Source organism: Hydra vulgaris, chromosome 09 (genome assembly GCF_038396675.1).
Source record: "Hydra vulgaris chromosome 09, alternate assembly HydraT2T_AEP".
NCBI classification, from domain to species: domain Eukaryota; kingdom Metazoa; phylum Cnidaria; class Hydrozoa; order Anthoathecata; family Hydridae; genus Hydra; species Hydra vulgaris.
In genome coordinates this window covers 19,765,740-19,788,377 of record NC_088928.1, presented here as the reverse complement: position 1 = coordinate 19,788,377, position 22,638 = coordinate 19,765,740, and the positions used below count along the sequence as shown (strand labels likewise).

Sequence of the window (22,638 nt, the reverse complement as noted above, 5' to 3'; positions counted from 1 at the left end):
GTAGGTGACTCATCGAGTACATCACCGTTCATAAATATAGGAAGATCTAAATTATTGCGATAACGATTGGCTGAAAAAAATTGAGTTTTATCTGAATTAAAGTTCACCAGCCACTGTGAGCCCCATGCTGTAGCAGAAGTAAGATCCTTTTCAAGCTCAAATGCCCCCTCCAAGCAATCAGAGGGTGTTGGTTTTTTATCACGACAAGAATAAATGGTAGTGTCATCAGCAAACAATGCCACCTTAGATGAGAGAATACTTGGAAGATCATAAATGTAAGTTAAAAAGAGTATAGGGCCAAGGATAGAACCTTGAGGAGCCCCTGAAGTTACAGAATAAGAAGAAGAGTACTGTCTATCGAGGGCAACTTTAAAATTACGATTGGAAAGGAAGAATTTAATGATCTTAAAGGTGTTGCCAGATACACCATAAGAAGAAAGCTTGTGGAGAAGACCAGCATGCCAAACTTTATCAAAAGCTTTTGAATGTCGAGAGCGATGGCCTTAACCTCTCCACCTTTATCTAATGCATGATAAAACCTGTCAGTTATTACTGTTAACAAATCAGCTGTAGAACGAGAAGATCGAAATCCATATTGATGGTCAGAAAGTAAGTTATGAGATTCAAGATGAGAAATTAAGTGTTTGTTAATTAAAGATTCAAAAACCTTGCTTATGATGGGAAGAAGACTAATAGGACGATAGTTAGACGAATCAGATCGCACTCCAGAATTCTTGAAGATAGGGATAACAGATGCCGCTTTTCAGCAGGCTGGAAAGCAAGACTCTAATAAGCACTTGTTGAATAGTTTTGAGAGTATAGACGACAGCTCCGGAGAACACTTCTGCAAGACAATAACAGATATCTTGTCCGGGTCACAAGCTGTAGAAGAGTCTAGGCAGGAAATCACTTTAGATACAGATGCCGAGGTGATATGAATGTCAAGCAATGGATCAACCTGTTTGTTGGCAATATCAGGTAGAAAGCAACTAGTGGAATCAAGAGATGATATTGATGAAAAGTTTTTAGCAAACAATTCGGCTTTGTCTTTAGGTGAGGTGACAAAGTCTGAACCATACAAGAGAGGTGGAATTATAGATTTGCCCTTATTATTGATATTATTAAAGATTCTCCTGAAGTTACAAGAGCCTAATTTTTGAGATGAGATACGAGATTTCATGATCTGAGAATAGCGGGTTTTGGCGTTAGACAAAACCTTTTTACAATTGTTTCTAGCAGTAATAAACAGACGCCTGTTTCCTGGAGAATTGTTTTGCTGATAAATATGGAAGTAACGGTTTCGACTGGCAATCGCAGCAGCACAGTGTGAAGAAAACCATGGAGGAGAGTGAGGCTTGACCTGAAATCGTCGAGAGGGAATAAAAGATTCCATGCCAGCCTGAATCCACGAAGTTATGTAAGAAGCACATTTGTCGACAGGAAGACAAAAGATTTCTACCCAAGGGCCATCACAAAGAAAATCACGGTCAATATGATCAGAAATAACGTCAAAAAGTGTGCAGTCTTGAGATGAAGGAGAGCGATATAGAACAAAGAGAAAGGCAATAGAGTGAAGTGGTGCTAAACGAAAGCACATAAAAGAATTGTCAGTGGATTCAAACCTAGTTTCACGACAAATGGGTGAATTCTTACGAATGTAAATGCCGAGGCCAAGCATGTGACTATTGGAGTCTTTACGAATTAGAGGAAGATAACCATCAACACTAAGATCACAAGATGAGACAGCCGAACTCAAATTAGTCTCACAAAGAGCAAGTAGGTCTGGTGAACTTTGCAAGCGATAAGACTCAACAAAAGAAAAGTTACTTCGAAGACCACGAATATTAGTGAATGATAGGTTTAGAGAACTTGGTGATGATGATGGTTTTTTGTGTTTTATAGTTTTTGGTACTTTTTTCATTTTTAAATTAGATTGAAGAACTTGACTCAAAGCATAGATAGTACTCAGAACACTGTTTAATAGCCCAAGCAATTGCCTCATTACTACAAATAAACCCTAAGCCGTAACAAAGGGCTCCAAATGTGGCCTCCGCAATGCACACCAAAAGTACAAACAGGGACACCATCCATGCGCAACATGGCACTGTTAATACTTTGATATTTTTCAGCTGTTGATGGAATTAGCCTCTCTGAGAGCTACCACAGAGTTCAGGAAACCTGACTACCAGCCGGCCTCAGAACCATAAAACTGAGTTTTAGAGCTGTACCCTCATTAGGAGATAATAGAATGAGTTGCCTAGTCATAAAAACAGAGACACAAGCAAAACCCATGCATTGAGTCAAGAAGATCCAGCATTCAACATCCTAAACTGGAAACAATGTATTAAAAATACATCTGCGCCAGCCTAATAGATGAAGAAGGGGTGCGAGGCTGGTCAACAGATAGAAACTGTTTACCCCTTAAGTCTTTGCCTAGGAGGCCTTCTACAAGACAGTAGTCGGATGCATTTAACATCTGCCCAAGATAAGTACTTTTATCAAGACACCATCTCTAGCCTTTACTCAACCAAGAGCCCAACCAAGATACATATATATATATATATATATATATATATATATATATATATATATATATATATATATATATATATATATATATATATATATATTTGTAATTGTATATATATATATGAATAAAGAAAATATCTTTATATTATCATGTATAATATTGCATACTTGAAAGAGTGCTCAATAGATAAACTAGAGCTATATAATATATATGTTACTGTTACCCGCAGTACCAGGAATTAGCTAAATGCTAATGTTTATAATATAATTTAATATTGCAACTCTGAGTTTCATGTGTTATCACAATCATCAGGCAAGTAGTGAAAGTTTAATTTTGCTACGATTTGTTTAGTGGACGTTACAGTTTATATTTGTATTTTAGATTGTTACGGGATGGAAATTGATAGGTAGTTAGGTTAATAATATTAATAATTTGTTTTTAGTTGGCTAATAATTGTGAAATAGTTATATGTTTAATGTTGTTTAAAATATTTTTTATGTGTTAATTTGTATTATTTGTGTATTAAAAAATAATAAAATAAAAATAAGAATTAAAATTGATATAAAAATATACATAATATTATGAAATATATTACAAAAGCTGTGTATGTGAGTAATTTATTAGTTAGCCTAGAGATATATAGAGCAGATTAGTATAGTTATTTTTATTTATAGTTGTTAGTCAGGTTTGTAGCGAGCTTTGTAATTTTTTAATAAGTATTTATTTTCGTGGCGGCACTTAGATATAATTTTGGTTCTCTTATTTAATAGTTCTTCAGGTTTTGGATATGATATAATAGTAAATTTCTCACACAGACATAGTGGGCATCTTTTGGAAATATTTGAGTAGGGGGGTACTGATTTGAGAATAGACCATGTTAGCATAGGGGTTTCATTAAAATTGTTTTTTAAATCCCAGACATAGTTTGATAGAGCGGCCAAGAAATGGAGCGGCCAAGAAATGGAGCAAATCCGAAAAAATATAATCCAAAAGTTTAAAGATGTTGGATTTCAAATAGACATAAAAACAAATCTTAAATCAGTTAACTTCCTTGATGTAACTTTCAATTTAGCATAAAACACCCATAAGCCTTTCAAAAAACCCAACGATAATCTTCAATACATCCACATATCTTCGAATCACCCACCACAAATTATTAATCACTTACCTACTTCAATATCAAACAGACTATCACAAAATTCCTCCAGCGAAGTTATATTTAATCAATCTAAAAACGAATATGAACAAGCACTAAAAAATAGCGGATACAAAAACTACTCCCTCAAATGTCAGATCAAACAAAAAATACCCCAGAAAAATCGTAAACGCAATATCATATGGTTCAACCCCCCATTTAATAAAAACGTCTCCACAAATGTTTCAAAAATGTTCTTGTATTTACTAGAAAAAATCTTCCCTAAGACACACAAACTTCACAAAATCTTAAACAGAAACACTGTAAAGGTAAGCTACAGTTGCACTGAAAATATAGAAAAAATTATAAAAAACCACAACAAAAAAATTATCTTCCCTAGAATTGAAAATAATGATCTAAAATGCAACTGTCGAAACAAAGCAGAATGCCCCCTGAATGGTAAGTGCAAATCCACAAATATTATATATAAATGCATCATCGCAGCAAATAACCAACCCAGCAAAGTTTATATAGGATTAACGGAAGGTGAGTGGAAAACCAGATAAAACAACCACAAATCATCATTCAACAATATTAAATACAAAAATTCTACCGCTCTATCAAACTATGTTTGGGATTTAAAAAACAATTTTAATGAAACCCCTATGCTAACATGGTCTATTCTCAAATCAGTACCCCCCTACTCAAATATTTCCAAAAGATGCCCACTATGTCTGTGTGAGAAATTTACTATTATATCATATCCAAAACCTGAAGAACTATTAAATAAGAGAACCGAAAGTATATATCGAAGTGCCGCCACGAAAATAAATTCTTATTAAAAAATTACAAAGCTCGCTACAAACCTGACTAACAACTATAAATAAAAATAACTATACTAATCTGCTCCATATATCTCTAGGCTAACTAATAAATTACTCACATACACAGCTTTTGTAATATATTTCATAATATTATGTATATTTTTATATCAATTTTAATTCTTATTTTTATTTTATTATTTTTTAATACACAAATAGTACAAATTAACACATAAAAAATATTTTAAACAACATTAAACATATAACTATTTCACAATTATTAGCCAACTAAAATCAAATTAATAATATTATTAACCTAACTACTAATCAATTTCCGTCCCGTAACGATCTAAAATACAAATATAAACCGTAACGTCCACTAAACAAATCGTAGCAAAATTAAACTTTCACTACTTGCCTGATGATTGTGATAACACATGAAACTCAGAGTTGCAATATTAAATTATATTATAAACATTAGCATTTAGCTAATTCCTGGTACTGCGGGTAACAGTAACATATATATATTATATATATATATATATATATATATATATATATATATATATATATATATATATATATATATATATATATATATATATATATATATATATATATATATATATATATATATATATATATATATATATATATATATATATATATATAGTATATATATATATATATATATATATATATATATATATATATATATATATATATATATATATATATATATATATATATATATATATATATATATATATATTGTGAAAGATTATAGAAAATTCTAGCATCTTCAGGAACCAGAACATTCTGAAACCTTAGAGAACTTTATGGAATTCTCCAGAACATTTTGAATGCAAGATTATTTTGGAATGCTACAAAAGGTATTACAATGTTCTTGAAGATAATGAAAAGTTCTGAAAAGATTCTGAAAATGTTTTAACCTAGAAACATGACCTTTCAAAGATTCTAAAACAATTCAAACTGGAAAGTTTTAAAAGATAACTATGGTGTATATAAGGACATGGTATATGAGGCCTAGATATCAATTAGACAAAAATGGGTGTCAAAATAACTGCTTACGAACTTAGTGAAGCTAAAAAAAAGCTTACATGTGAAAAAAATCAATATATAGAAAAAATATTTCACATTAAGTTAGGAATTGTTATTCGTAATTTTATATAAACTCTAGAACTGAGTTTATATAAAATTATGTTGCAATTTGCAAATGTAACTTCCTGGTTGCAACATAAAGTTATGTTGCAACCAAGAAGTTACATTAGCTGCATTATTTTTCAAAAAATTAGTTGTGAAAAAGAATTCTTTAAAATTAAAGTTATTTTGGTTTGGTCATTTTTTATAATTTTTTAAAAGGTATTTATTTTCATGCCTGCATTTAGAAATATTTCAGATTTTTTGTTCAGTAAATTTTCTTGATCTATATAGGTAACAATTTCAAATTTTTCTTGTAAACATAGCATAAATTTTCTGGAATTATTATTACTGGCATGTGCAGTTTTTAGAATAGACCAGTTTATCTTAAATTTTATATTTTTTTCTTTTAATTGCCAAATGTATTTTGACAGTATAGTCTCTTTTGAGTATTTTTTATGTTTAAAGATTGATTTTGTTGATGTAACATTTTTTCCATTCGCCTTTGGTTGAGCCAAAATATTGTTTATCAGAGTTATTTTGTGAGGAAACAATGCATTTGTAAATAACATTTTTTTATAAGCATTTTCTTTATTCATAGGAAATCAATTTTTTGTTTGCAATTGCAATTTTTAGTATTTTTTTCTATTTTATTTATTCAATTCTAGCAACTAACTTAATTAATTAAGCAATGTTTTTGCCTTCTAAATTAATCGCATTTTCTAAATCTTTAGGAGTTTTTGCATAATTATTAGAAATATTATCACACAGTATTTAATGATGATTATGCTAGTTTTTTGTTTTATCAGCAAAAAATAATACTAGATTATATGCAAATATGTTGTTTATTATTGTTTTTTTAATTTTGTAGAGTATTGTTACATTTTGACAAAATGTTGACAGGTCATTTATGTTTCAATCGAAAAGCCCATCTTTGTTCTGGAAGAGATTACACGATAACAGGATAGAGATTACAACCTTTACTAACTGCATTATTTCTAAATCATTGATCATCAGACTTGATCATATTATTATTTCATCTAAAAATCCAACTGCTAAAATTTTTGTAGAGTGTTTTGAGTTTTAAAGGTTGTTTTAAAGTAGTAAGCAAATATGGTTGATATTTTACTGGGGCCGGGTTTGTGACCTCACTATTCCTCATTATTGTCTAAGATCATAGCTTCTTGTCTTGTTAGTCATCCATCTGATCATCATCTCTCTTGACAAAACTATGCTTTTGATTGTAATTTTATTTCCAAAACAATTTAAGTGTCCAACAACAAGTGTAATTGCAATTAAAGCAGCGCTTTAATTGAAACGCTTGCAATTGTTTTGGAAATAAAAGATCTCATGACTATATTTTGCTAGTAAAATGTTTTGATTTCCACATTTTGAGAGATTTTAGAAAGGTATTTCTAAAAAGTACACCGTCACTTTAAAGCTTTTGTGCATAATTTTTTTAAAGTGATTTAATTTGGTGTTCACACAATATAGATTGCACCGGGTAAACTATACTACTGTGGATTATACAATTTGTCATGTTTAATGCAATCGGATTTAAAATGCAAGTAATAACATAAACTTGTCTTACAAATTGCTGCAAGCATATTATTGCAGTGGTATAACAAAATAAAATTTCCGTGATTAGAATCATAAAGTTTTTATTAATAAGTGATAAAATCAAAGGGTTGAAGAAAAAATAGTTAAAACTTTAAGTGATTTTGCAGATTCATCACTAACTTTCAGGCTTGGCCAGAAAGGCGCGCGATTTCAAGTCTATATGACCACGCAAATAATACTTTGTTTTGATGATTTAACCATTTAACAAATGCTCTAAAAAAATTGGTTTTTAACTATGTTGAAAATAAACAACTTCGACATGTTTATCTTTACAAAGGTTTTTATACTAGCAAAACGCTTTTAATTAAAGCTAATGATTTTAATTAAAGTATCATTGAAAGTTGTATAAATTTATAAAATAAAAAAAAGTAAAAATTATAAAAAAAAATTTAACTTTATAGGCGACAACTTTAAACAGTAAAGGTCTCTTTAATAAACCTTATATAAAAGTCATTAAAGTATTTGTTAAGAAGTAAAAAATAGACTAACTATTTTGGAAGCCGTTTTCATTAAATAAGCTTGATCTTTACTTATGTATTTATATTATTGAAACGCATTTGAATAAAGTAACAAATCACTACTAATGATTTTTTATAAAAATATTAATAAATAATATATATTTTTTTATATTTATATAAGTATTTATTGTTTATTATAAATGTCTTTAAATAAAAAAAAATTATATCAACTTTTTAAATAATCGATTTAATTATTTTTTCTTTTGTTTACCTTACTGCGAAGAAATGTTGAGAATCTTTTTTTAACTTTTAAATGTGCACATTTGTTAAACAATCATTACATGTTGGTTTTTTTGTTTTTTTTTAAACATCTTTGCTTCCAACAAGGATGCAAGCAACCACTAATTAGAGTTGGAAGTTACTGGAAGAGAAAAGATGAAGATTATAGAGCAAGATAACAATTGATAGACGACTTAAAGGATTGCTAATTATATGAATTAGGAAAGCAAGATGAAGGAAGCGAATTCCAAAGAACTGATGTTCGAGGAAAAAAACTAGATGAATAAGAGTTTTTGGAGCACTTAGGAACAGTCACAGAAAAGGATGAGACTTAATTGAATGACGAATAACACGAGAATGATTTTTAGTAGATGGCACAAGAGACGCTAGCTCTTTAGAGCAGTGCTATTATAGTATTTGTAGAAAAGAGAAAGAGAAGCAACGCTACAACGATGTGATAATGGTTGGAGGTTGGCTGCTAGAGCAGGTCCAATTATGTTTACAATGCGTTTTTGCACCTTGTCTAAAAGAGAAAATGCATCATTAGAAGATCTGCCCCAGATATGGCAACAGTATTCCATACAAGCCCGGATTTGAGATTTATAGAGATAGAGAATAGAATCCGGAGTAAGAAAGTGTCGAGCTCGATAAAGAGATGCAACCTTAGCAGATGCTAATTAATGCAATGGACTTGATATATGGTTTCCAAGAATGATCAGAAGTAAGAGTTATTCCTAGAAGGCGAAGGGTAGATGACTCATCGAGTACATTAGCATTTATAAATATAGGGAGATCTAAATTATTGCGATAACGATTAGCTGAAAAAAATTTAGTTTTATTTGTATTGAAGTTCACCAGCCACTGTGAGTCCCATGCTGTAGCAGAAGTGAAATCCTTTTCAAGATCAACTCATCTCTCCAAGCAATCAGAGAGTGTTGGCTTCATCAGCAAACAATGCCACCTTAGATGTCAGAATGTCTGGAAGATCGTTAATGTAAATTAAAAAGAGTATAGGGCCAAGGATTGAACCTTGAGGAATCCCTGAAGTTGCAGAAAATGAAGAAAAGTGCTGTCCATCGAGGACAATTTTTATACGATTGGAAAGGAAGGACTCAATAATCTTAAAGATGCTACCAGATAGACTGTAAGAAGAAAGCTTATGAAGAAGACGAGCATGCCAAACTTTATCAAAAGCCTTAGAAATGTCAAAAGCAATGGCCTTGATCTCTTTACATTTATCTAATGCACGATAAAACCTATCGGTTATTACTGTTAGCAAATCAGCTGTAGAACGAGAAGATCAAAATCCATATTAGTGATCAGAAACTAAGTTATTAGATTTAAGATAAGAGATTAAGTGTTTGTTAATTGAAGATTAAAAAACCTTGCTTATGATAGGAAGAATATTAATGGGAAAGTAGTTAGACGAATCCGATCACTCTCCAGAATTTTTGAAAATAGGGATAACAGATGCCGCTTTCCAGCAGGCTGGAAAACTTGACTCTGATAAGCACTTATTGAATAGTTTTGAAAGTATAGCTCCTGAGAACATTTCTGCAAGACTATAACAGGTATGTTGTTCGGGCCACAAGCTGTAGAAGAGTCTAAGCAGGAAATCACTTTAGATACAGAAGCTGAAGTGATACAAATGTCAAGCAATGGATCAACCTGTTTGACAGCTATATCAGGTAGAACACAACTAGTGGAATCAAGAGATAATATCGATGAAATGTTCTTTGCAAAAAGTTCAGCTTTGTCTTTAGGTGAGGTGACAAAGTCTGAACCATACAAGAGAGGTGGAATTACAGATTTACCCTTACTATTGATACTGTTAAAGATTCTCCAGAAATCACAAGAGCCTAATTTCTGCAATGAAATACAAGATTTCATGACCTGAGAATAGCGGGCTTTGGCGTTAGACAAAACCTTTTTACAATGGTTTCTAGCAGTAATAAACAGAGGCCTGCTTTCTGGACAATTGTTTTGCTGATAAATATGGAAGTAATGGTTTCGATTGGAAATTGCAGCAGCACAATGTGAGGAAAACCATAGAGAAGAGTGAGGCGTGACCTGGAATCGTCGAGAGGGAATAAAAGATTCCATGCCAGCCTGAATCCACAAAGTTATGTAAAAAGCACATTTGTTGACAGGAAGACAAAAGATTTTTACCCAAGAGCCATCACAAAGAAAATCATGGAGAGAGTCCCAGTCAGCTTTAAGGTAGTTATAAGAGGTACAATGATAGGGGGATTCAGATGATGAAGAAGAATGAAATAATAGTTTTAGAGAGATCAAAATGTGATCAGAAGCACCTAAGGGTGAATGTGAAAAACTGAGCACTGACTAGGATCAGAAACAAGACGTAAGTCGAGTAGAGAAGGTAAATGATTCAAGAAATAGGTGAATTGTTACAAATGTAAATGCCAAGACCAAGCATGTGGCTATTGGAGTCTTAACGAACTAAAGGAAGATAACCATCAACACTAAGATCACAAGCTGAGACAGCTGAACTCAAATAAGTCTTACAAAGAGCAAGTAGGTCTGGTGAACTTTGCAAGAGGTAAGACTCAACAGAAGAAAAGTTACTTTGAAGACCATGAATATTAGTGAATGATAGGTTTAGAGAACTTGGTGATGGTTTTTTGTGTTTTATAGTTTTTGGTACTTTATTCATTTTTAAATTTGTTAAAGAACTTGACTCAAAGCATAGATAGAACTCAGAACACTGCTTAATAGCTCAAGCTATTGCATCATTACTATTAATAAACCCTAAGCCGTAACAAAGGGCTCCAAATGTGGCCTTGGCAATACACACTAAAACTACAAACAGGGACACTATCCATGCACAACATGGCACTGTTAATACTTTGATATTTTTAAGCTGTTGATGGAATCAGCCTCTCTGAGAGCTACCACAGAGTTCGGGAAACTTGACTACCAGCCGGCCTCAAAACCATAAAACTGAGTTTTAGAGCTGTACCCTCATTAGGAGATAATAGAATGAGTTGCCTAGTCATAAAAACAGAGAGACAAGCAAAACTCATGAAATGAATCAAGAAGATCCAGCATTCAACAACCTAAACTGGAAACAATGTATAAAAAATACACCTGCACCAGCCTAATAGACAAAGAAGGGGTGTGAGGCTGGTCAACAGATAGAATCTGTTTAACCCTAAAGTCTTTGCCTAGGAGGCCTTCTACAAGACAGTAGTCGGCGGATGCATTTAATCTCTAGCCTTTACTCAACCAAGAGCCCCAAGGCAGGGGGTGTTTTAAGTCGGAGTTGGCATCTCCTAGCCTTTGCCTAAAAAGGCATATCCTACAAGGCAGCAGGACATGAAGCAGATTGTACTGGGTTACATGTTACCAGTAGCAGGATAACCTAACCTGACAATAAATGTATGTTGTTACTTCATTAAAAAAAGGTTTTCCATAATATTATATTATAAAAACATTAGTAATGATAAATGATTCAAAGTTATTTATTCCAAACATAATTTGGATAAACTTATCGTTATAGCTCTTTTTTTTTTTACTAAAGTTTTAATTTTTTTATTTTAGTTTTGGTTAAGTTATTTTTATTTTATTTTAGTTTTGGTTAAGTTATCTTTATTTTATTTTATTTTTATTTATTTTTTTTGTACAAAGATTTATTTGCTTCTTTTACGATAAGTATTTTTTTAAGTTTCTTTATAGTTAAGAATTTCTCAGCACATTTTTAAAACGCATACAAATTTTCAAAACTTATTAACAGCTGTGGTCAAGTTTTCAAAATAAAATAGTGCTTGCCTGGTTATATTATGACATGAAATCACATAATGAAAATATTTAAAAAAATTATAAACAAAAAATATGCATTTTTACAAAAAATTTTATTATAATTTTATTTTTTTTGTTTTTTATAAAAACTAAAAATATTCATTTTTACATAAATTTTTACTATAATTATTTTTTTCTCAATGTTTTTTATAAAATGATGATTATGATTGAAGTTTTTATATAATTTTGCTTCTCTTGAGACTCAACATGTTTTACTTTTGAAGAACTATTTGATTATTATAGAGACCCATCTGATGTTTAAGGGTTACCTTGGGCTACCCCTAAAAAAATTTCAATTCTAGTATTATTTCACTATATAGAACACATTTAGAGAGTGAGAGCAGACTTTAAAAAAAAAAGTTGCTTTAAGGACCACCCTTATATATATATATATATATATATATATATATATATATATATATATATATATATATATATATATATAATAATATATATATATATATATATATATATATATATATATATATATATATATATATATATATATATATATCATCTTCGCAATCTTATCTTAATTTAGTAATGATAATTTTTACTTAGTACTGTTTGAAATTCAAAGCATTTTATACATTACCACAGTGTTAAGAAAAATTTAAAAGCAGTTAAAAAATTCAAAGCAATTTAAACATTTTAAAATACAAATAAATGTATAGTTACTGATAACACTATGATTGTTGTTACAGCAGTTCTTATTATAAACAAAAATTATTATTAAAACAAATAAAAAAGCTAAACTACCAATATTAACAGGGGCAAAATATCTGTTAAGTAAATGAATTGAAGCTTCTAATGACTTGTTTGAGCCATATGCTAAATTCATAAGAAGATCTGTGACAACATCTGATTTATATTTCATCAAACATTCCATTATTTTTGTCCATATTCCAGTACTTGATGTAGCATCCAAAACAATAGCAATCAATGATGGTATAATAAGATTTATTTCAGCAAGTTCATCAGAAACATCTTTAGTAACAAAGCAAAACATTAGTGGAAGAACATATTGAGTAAGCATATCAATGATTTGTCCTTGCATCCATGGTGTAACATCAAATAAACAGGTCACCAAGGACATTGGAGTAGATAACAATACTTCTGTTGGAAGAAATGGAAGTACATAGGCAACTGCTTTTAGCAGCGAAGATTCAAGCTCCTCGTCATCTATTGACTGTGTTTGAGAAATAAACTCTAAAAGTATGTTATACAAAGGTTCATATTTGGCATTTGGAAAGCGATCATGATTAAATTCATGGTTGTCCAAATTAAAACAAGGATAACTGTCTTTGACCCAGCTTAAAAAAAATGAAAAACAATTTTAAAAATACAGAATAAATTATGCAAACTCTAGTTATTAAACTAAAACAAAAAAAAATTTAAACTATATTTTAGCAATAAATTGTACAAAAACATAACATTTTGTGCATTTCAAGCAGTGCAGTGGGATGCAAGAGTGCTTGCATCTCCATAGAGAGCTGCTTCCATATCGGAACTGATACTTAATTTAGACATGAGAATATCTGGGATTAAATGTACTTTAAGAACTGATTTTTTAATGTCTATGCGTACAACAGAAATTAAAGATTCATAAACAAGTACACTATTTAAATTAACATAAATTATTACCTTGATAGTGTATTGTGGAAGTATTTTAACTGAATAGATACTTCTTTTCCTGTATTACCAGACTTATCTGCAGTAACCCTGTGCAACATCTCTTGCAATTGATGAACTTTGGCATTGACTAAATTTAATTACAGATATAGTTGAGATAACTTTTAACGTAAAAATAATAGGTAGAAAATATGAGTTACTCACATTGCTTAGATTTTGTAGAAGTAAAATCAACATTTTCACTCATTTTCATATTCTTAAAATATTTTTAACTTCAACTGCATGTTTCGATAAGAAATGTTTATTTCTAAATTAGATTTCGAATGTTGAACATTAACATTTTTCATATTAAAATGAAAACAACGCAATTTGTAACCCTCCCTCACCTCTATTGTTGTTATAAGTAATGAATGAATTCGGAAACGGAACGAGATCGTATCTTTTTTTTATCTCACCTTCAAATCATTTGCCATCTCTTGCTTTACAAATTATTTAATTTGTAAAATATATTTTAAAAAAAAGACTTACTTTTTTAATTTATGGAAATAAAAAGTTTAAGAACTTTTAATTTTTTCCACATTCAGAAATTGTTGTTATTTAAAAGTTTACAAAGTAAAAATGCGATGTTGTATAGAAATTTTTTTTTAATTTCTGAAAGGGGAGGAGAAAAGGAGGTTGGAGTGTAACTTTTATAAACTACTTTGAAAAAAATACCAAGTTTACCAATTTAAAAAAAGGATTTTCACCATAAATAAAAAATGTTTGTCATATTTAAAATAAGACATGGTTTTCATAATAAATTCTATTATATATAAAAGTAATAATTATAACAACCATAAATGTTTAATGCGTAATGCGTTTAATACGAATCGTAAAACATTTAGTTTAATTCAGAGATCTAAGAAAAATAGTTTATTGCACCTATATTATTTTTTAAACGTTAATATAAAACTATATAGTTTTTAATAAAAGCAATTTAAAAATTAAAAATTAGGAAAGAAAAAAAAAAGAAAGTTAAAGAGCTTTTAAAAGTTTGAAAATACAGTAAAATTTTTGAATTGAGGGAGATTAAATTTTTTGAGGAGGATAGGGGGTGGATAAGGGAAAAGAGGCTAAAGAGACCACAGTCCTTATTGGGCCAGGTATGTATGTACGTTTGTGTGTTTGTGTTTGTGTGTGTGTGTGTGTGTGTGTGTGTGTGTGTGTTTGTATATATGTATATATATATATATATATATTATATATATATATATATATATATATATATATATATATATATATATTTCAATAGGGTTTAAATCTATATATATATATATATATATATATATATATATAGATTTTCAATAGGGTTTAAATCTGGTGAGTTTCCAGGCCATGGTAGTACCTAAGAAGGTTACAGAGTACCTAAAAGCAAAGGCCATTTCCAGGCCTTTGCTTTTAGGTACTCTGTAACCTTCTTTGCTTTATGGCATGGGGCAGAATCATGCATAAATGTAAATTTTTGGTTCTTTGGGAACCATTCCTTCAACTGAGGTACCAATCTTGTGTCAAGAACTTTTATGTATTGGTCCTGGCGCATAGTTCCCTCAACGATATATAAGCACCCTGTTCCATGTCCACTGATGACAGACCATACCATTATACTTAGAGGATGCTTTACACGTTCTAAGATGCAGTCTTTGTGGAACTTTTCTCCAGCTCGTCTACGCACAAACTGTGATTTGTTCATCAATATCTGGGTTGTCGATTCATCCGAGAAACATACCTAAACAACATCAAAAAAACTTATAAGTCAAAGTTTTAATGTAGGCAAACCTCTAAATGGAATGTGTACAATTATAAATGAAGTACTTACATTTTTCCAGTCATCGACGGTTAAATGCCGATGACTTTTAGCCCAAGCAAGGCGTTTTTGTTGCATTGCTAGAGTGAGCTTAGGCAGGTCAGCTTTTAGCAGCAGCTTTTAGCAGGTCGACAGCATCTAAATCCTTGTTCTTTGAGTCGGCGACGAACTGTCATTGGAGATACTGGTATTCCAGCATCTTGTATTAAAGTGGTTAGTATTCGCCTAGGCTTATTCTTATTTTCTAGGCAAATATCTCGTATTTTTTTTATCGTGTCTTGGCGTTGTTAGCCGTTTTCTACCACAATGTCCTGTTCGTTGAGGAGTATAATCAGCATTTTTGTCCAGATTTTTTTTTATTCGGTTGACTGTTGCCACTGAAACCTTTGTCATTGATGCTATACACCTTTGAGAATAAGAAGTATTCTTCAATAATGCTCCAACTTCTCTTTTTTTTGAGGGTGAAACATCTTTTGCCTTTCCCATATTGAACAAAACACGTGATTCTAGTAAACCGTTATAGAAGTCAAATTATATGTAAAAATATTGATTTAATCATGTTTAACTGTAAAAAATAGACACATAAACAGAACTCAATAACAAAACAATAAAAAAATCTTTGAAAACTTTAAAAAGAGAGTAATACACAAACAGCACTTCACGCGACAACAACACAGGTATAACTGCCAAAATTGTCAAATGCCAAAATATATTTATGAAGTTATAGGGAAAAACCCTATAACTTCATAATGAGATGAAATGCAATGTTGCCAAACTCCCAGATTAAAGTAAAAGGTACATACATACTATTTGTAAAATAAAAAAAATTATTTTGTTAAAATGTTTTGTTAATTTTGAACTTTATTCACAAAGTTTTTAAAATTTGGTCGTGTTTCTAATAATATGAGCACCCACTGTATATATATATATATATATATATATATATATATATATATATATATATATAATATATATATATATATATATATATATATATATATATATATATATATATATATATATATATATATATATATATATGTATATTGGCTACATTTATTATGGGAACTACTGAATGCCGGCTTTGCCGACGATTGACGCGGCGGTCCTTTGTTAATTGTGATGCAGTCGGTAAGACTACAAATTAGGCTTGTCATCAAAAATAGATATTAGTGTTGTGTGCACATGAAAAAATTATTTTTAAGATGGAAGATGTTCTAGAAGGTATGCTCTAATAAAAAACATTAACATTATTAGATCATTAACTATAAATATTACTTTTTTAACATAGGAAGTTGTTTAGAAAATTGTAAAATTTACTTAAAAAGTTATGATTTCTATGACATTCTGCTTTTATACGCACTATGTTGGCAAGTAAATAGTATTATTTTTTTAATTCTAACAATTCTAATAATTCTTAAGCTATTTTTTAAGTGACAATTGTAAAACGTCGTTATTAAGACACCTTTAAAAATGAAAATAAAATAATAGTGATATGCATTTCTACAATTTCAATCATAATCGACGCCTGGAATTGATACGTAAGAATTCTCGATTATCGAGTAATCGAGATCAGTAAGCCTGGAAGTATTGTAAAGAAAATTATTGTTGTAGAAAAGGACGAAAACAACGCTTTCTTCTGCACAATGGAATGAATAACTGGAAAAGGCAAGAGATTGCTATTCCACTATAACCATTATCTAACCTTCAAGAAATTATTATATTTCAGTTTCATATTTAAAACTGAATATGTTAGTTGTTTTTTTTTTCAATGAAATTATTAAACATCTTTCCATAGATTGATGATCCATGGACCAGACATAATTTTTTCGGCCATTTTACCTATCGATCAATTATCGAAGGATGCTTAAGAAGCAATAAATAAAATAATAAAGCAATAACGTTTGAATTTTTCTCTGAAGTTTTCCAAATTTAAGATAATGGAAGACGTGTTTAGGAGATTCTTAGCAACCACTAAACTCTTCAATTTATCTCTACGCAAACCAATACCAAAAAAATCTAAGAGTTTGTTGCCAAAAACTGTCGCTCTTTTTGGTTTTTGTGGCGGATGATTATGAAGACTCCAATGCAAATAACAAAGAAACATCTTTCAAAATTGATGAAGATTTCATTGAAGAAGTAGAAGAAAAAAAAGGTGATTAAGATGAAAAAAATAAGATACATTGTAACTAAAATGTAATTTTGAAAAAAAACTCCTACAGTTTGATTCATTTTTAAGCATTTATGTCCAGCATTTTGAAAGGTGCCCAGCAAGCACACAACGTTGAAACAACGTTGAAATAACGTTGATCAACGTCGATCAACGTTATTTCAACGTTGTTTCAACGTTGTGTGCTTGCTGGGTGGATTCACAAAAATCCATCTCTAAAAAAAACCAATCACTTGATTACTACAAACACAACAACCGCCAAAGACATCCCAACCCAAAAAATTTATTAGTTCAAACAACATAACTTTTTACAAAAAAAATAATATTTTTAGTGCGGAGTTTACTGTAACTGAAACTCAAGAAATTAATTCATCAAAGTTGTTTATTAATGCTTTTTGTCAATATATTTTTGTTGTGACGGTTTTAATTTCGTATATCAAAGCACCATATTTAAGTATTAAATATTTTATGCTTATAATTTAAATTTTTATGTAAGTCTTTTACCGACGAGTAATTATTTAACACTTTTATCGGTCATGTCGCAATAACCGCTAAAATGAACCAAGTTTACTTCGAGTTTTTGCGTTCTTTTTTATTTATTTATTTTTAAACGTAATCTTAATTTATATATATATATATATATATATAATATATATATATATATATATATATATATATATATATATATATATATATATATATATATATATATATATATATATATATATACTGATAAAGTCATATAAAATGTAAAATGTATATCGGTTTCACCGCTAAAAATTCAAATCGTCAACGTCAGCTCAGCTATTAGTTCATGCAATGTGTATGCAATTCTAAAAAACTAACTTTAGAAAAATAGTGTATTTTTTAAAAGATATTCTATTTTAATACTCGGCTGCTTATCATGCTGTTGTGCCATTGACTTTGTGCTATCACACAGCATTGGGTAATTGAAATTTACAAAAAACATGTAATTCTGCGTTTTCTTTAAAAGTACATGTTACGCTAAATAAGAAGTTATATTTATATTTGAATTTTATATATTTACCAATATTTACACTTAATTTATTACTATCAAGCATTTTAATTTCCAAAAAACCGTTCATTGATTCCGCTGTCATCTTCAAAGTAGAGCTAAAACTGGTTTTATAAATTTTTCTTATGCGCTCTTTGGCAATAGTGTTCAGATCTCTCAGCTAAACTCTAGAATAAGTTAACGGCTAAGTAAAATGAAAAGACGTTTAAAGAAACTCTGAAAAAAGAAGATTCGCCCTTGATATGGCAACAGTATTCAATACAAGGACGGATTTGAGATTTATAGAGATAACGAATAGAATCCGGAGTAAAAAGTGGCGAGCACGATAAAGAGATGCAACCTTAGCAGATGCTAATTTTGCAATAAATTTAATAAATGGTTTCCAAGAAAGATTGGAAGTAAGAGTTAATTCTAGATGATGAATGGTAGAAAAATGCTCTTTGAGAACGTACGTTAAAGTGGTTCTCAAGGAGCATTTTTATAGGCTCCAAACACTATTCTGCACGATTGTTTTTGTTTTTTGTAGATTTTTTTAAATTTTGCATAGCCAGTACTAGCTCACACAATATTACAGTAAGACAAATAACTGTGAATAAAGTCAAAATACAATTTTTACAGGGATGTTACAGAGAATGTTCAATCTGGAATGAAGAGCATAATAACGGAGACCAAATCGCCAAATCTAAAATGTGCTGCATTTACTTCTGACCTTTGGACTTCTAGAGCTCAGGACAGCTACATCTCTCGGACTTTTCATGCTATTGACGAAAATTGGAGACTACATCACTGGACACCCATGCCCAACAGTTCCCAGGCAGACACACAGGTATCTTAATTGAAGGAAAGCTGGATTCTTTCTTAGAAGAACTAACGACCAGGCAAGAAACATGAAACTTGCAGTCAAACTGTCAAAGCGCCTTGATCAATACTTGTGCAATAATCATATTTTGCAATGTGCAGTTCGAGACTCATTTTTTTATGATTGGTGGAAATTGCATTCAAATACATTGCCAGAACTCTCTTCATTAGCTAGACAAATTTTAGCTATTCCAGCAAGTTCAACTAAATCAGAGAGAGTTTTTAGCTCAGGTGGAAATGTCTTCCGATCATCCAGACACAACTTACACCCAGAAAAAGTAGAACAAATCATCTTAATCAGAGAAAACATTGTCTTGTTGGAAAAGTTTGGCAAAAAAATTCTGAATTAATATTTGAAAAAGTTGTTTACATTTGACAAATGTCATTTGTGTCTATTTGTCAAAACCATGTTTACATTTTTTTTACTTATTTATATATATATATATATATATATATATATATATATATATATATATATATATATATATATATAAATATATATATATATATATATATATATATATAATATATATATATATATATATATATATATAAATAAGTAAAAAACACTTATGTAACTTTTATCTTCTACTTTAAGTTTCACCATTGCTGGATCATCAGGAAGAGATGCTAAATCTCAAAAAAAATTCAATTTATAGAAAAAAATATTTTTCAGGAAGTTATAAATATTATAAAAAAATTTTTAATTGCTATATTTTTTTTGTTAACGGGATGTTACAGAAAGTAATTATAAAATAATTTTCTTTGGAATGGGAATAGTTTAATTTGGTCATTTGTTTTTATAATTTTTTAAGAGGTATTTATTTTCGTGCCTACATTTAGAAATTAATTCAGATTTTTTATTTAATAAATTTTCTTGATTTAAATGAGTAATTATTTCATATATTTCATATATTCAAATATATTTGGGATTTAAAAGAAAAAAAGAAAAATTTTAATTTACAATGGTCTATTCTAAAATCTGCCCCTGCCTATAATAACATTTCCAAAAAATGTATGCTATGTTTGCAAGAAATCAGATATGAATATATATATATATATTGATATATATATATATATATATATATATTGATATATATATATATATATATATATATATATATATATATATATATATATATATATATATATATATATATATATATATTATATATATATATATATATATATATATATATATATTCATATATATATAAATATATATATATATATATATATATATATATATTCATATATATATAAATATATATATATATATATATATATATATATCAATATATATATATATATATAAATATATATATATATATATATTCATATATATATATATATATATATATATATATATATATATTTATATATATATATATATTTATATATATATATATATTATATATATATATATATATATATATATATATATATATATATATATATATATATATATATATATATATATATATATATATATATATATATATATATATATATATATATTGGTAATAGGTATTTAAAATTATCATTGAATTCTACTATTAATCCATTCAATAATGGCTTTCAAGGAGTAATTAATGCTTCTAATGTAATTAATGTCAAAAGCTTGAGGCATAAATAATGGACGTTTTATGAAAAAAGCTACTAAGTTACTCGATGTGTTGCATATATCAAAAGCAAAGCATATATCTACCAAAAAAAGCAAAGTAAAGCCAGTAGCTGAGAGGAATTAAAAAAATGATTCTTGGATAAATAAGCAGATATAAAACCAGTTCTTGTTTATGAATCTTGAACATTTTATATGTAACTTTATTATTGTTTTTCGATTATTTTCATATCAGATTTATAGCAAATCTGATAAAGTTAAAAAAGGATATCTACAGATAGGTTTATTCTTTTTCTTCGAAATTTTCCCAGTTTGTTAAAAATACATTGGAAGAGCACTGGTAGCAGAACAAATATTTTTGCTTGATTATAAGTTTTGATTTTTGTCATCACCCAACAAGACCTACCCAGTAAAACTAGAAACTATTATGGCAGTGTCTATAACCTTGGAAATATACCAGTAAAATGGATAAAACTGCTAGAGTACCTAAGTTAGCATATAAATAGCTGAAATACCAAAAGGCATTAAAAAAGGATGTTTTCTCTGAGAAATCCTTTTTTTAAACAACATGCTAAAACAGATAAACAGATAAATGCATTTGAATTGGGGTTGACCACCTTAAGTCGGTGTTATTATCGCCGAGAATGTCATTTTCATCCAAAAATTTAGTTATGAAATTTTCCTCCATTTTTAAAACAGTTTAATTTAAAATAAGTAATAGTAAAAATAAAATTAAACAAAATTAATCAAAAACTTTCATTTAATGAAGATGAATTTTTGCTTTTCTTTGCTACCCAATCGCCGATTATCAATTTATCATAAAATATGTATGCAAACTTACGTTTGCAGATATATCTCATGATAAATTGATAATTCAGAGGCTCGTTCAATTTTCATTTTCTTCCTCAAACCACTCCTGATTTGAGTTTTTCAGAACAGAAATCCTCGTTTATATAAATGTTTTTCCCTTTCAGATTGACTTGCTCAAAATCGCAATTTTTTCTTTAAAATCTAAAGTTTTATCACTTTTGTTCTCGGCTTATTTGATTCCTTTTTTCCAGTTCTATGGGTCCGTTCAATTTGGACATTTTTAACAGATAATAGTTCTTTAAAAACTTTTTTTACCTTAAGTTTGTTTTCCTCCCAGCTTTTACCTTCATTTTCATTAATTCCATCTACTCTTAATTTATAACGTCTCGATCGATATTCCATCTCCTTTAACTTATTTGTATGCCTGTAATTTCTGAATTGTCTTCTTTACTGCACACATTTGCTTTCTTAACTTTCATCGATTAGTTGTTCATGAAAATTTAAGCTATGTTTCAATTCTTCTATGTCTTTTTCCAGTTTTTCCAATCTGTCATTAAATATTTTCAAGTTTCCAATAATAATATGGATAAAAACTTTTTCCTGTTGTTTTAACATCAACTCGATATCTTTTTTATAGTTCTCAAACAAATTTGCTGTTTCTAATAATGTAACAGACATATTATACAAAAAATGAATTATTTTCTCAAGAAAAACAAATAAAATATACACAAGATTTAAAAGTTATACATTTTTTTTACGCTGCAGAAAGGGTCAGGGTAACAACATCAGTTTTTGCTATGTCTAATTAGCCCTGTAAATCGAGCCGATCGAGCCAAGCTTGTCAG

General features: G+C 29.2%; 1 protein-coding gene across 1 annotated transcript in view; it reads right to left on the bottom strand.

Annotated features, from left to right (window-relative positions):
* LOC101236236 (protein unc-79 homolog) overlaps positions 1 to 13,867 on the bottom strand; it is an 89,075-nt gene extending 75,208 nt beyond the window's left edge. The window contains exons 1-3 of the mRNA XM_065804989.1: positions 13,660 to 13,867; positions 13,468 to 13,585; positions 12,583 to 13,136 (exon numbers count right to left, since the gene is read on the bottom strand). Of these exons, the coding sequence (XP_065661061.1) occupies positions 12,583 to 13,136; positions 13,468 to 13,585; positions 13,660 to 13,708 (721 nt within the window). The 5' untranslated portion in view covers positions 13,709 to 13,867. The remainder of the gene's footprint in view (positions 1 to 12,582; positions 13,137 to 13,467; positions 13,586 to 13,659) is intronic.
* Between the last annotated feature and the right edge of the window lie 8,771 nt (positions 13,868 to 22,638).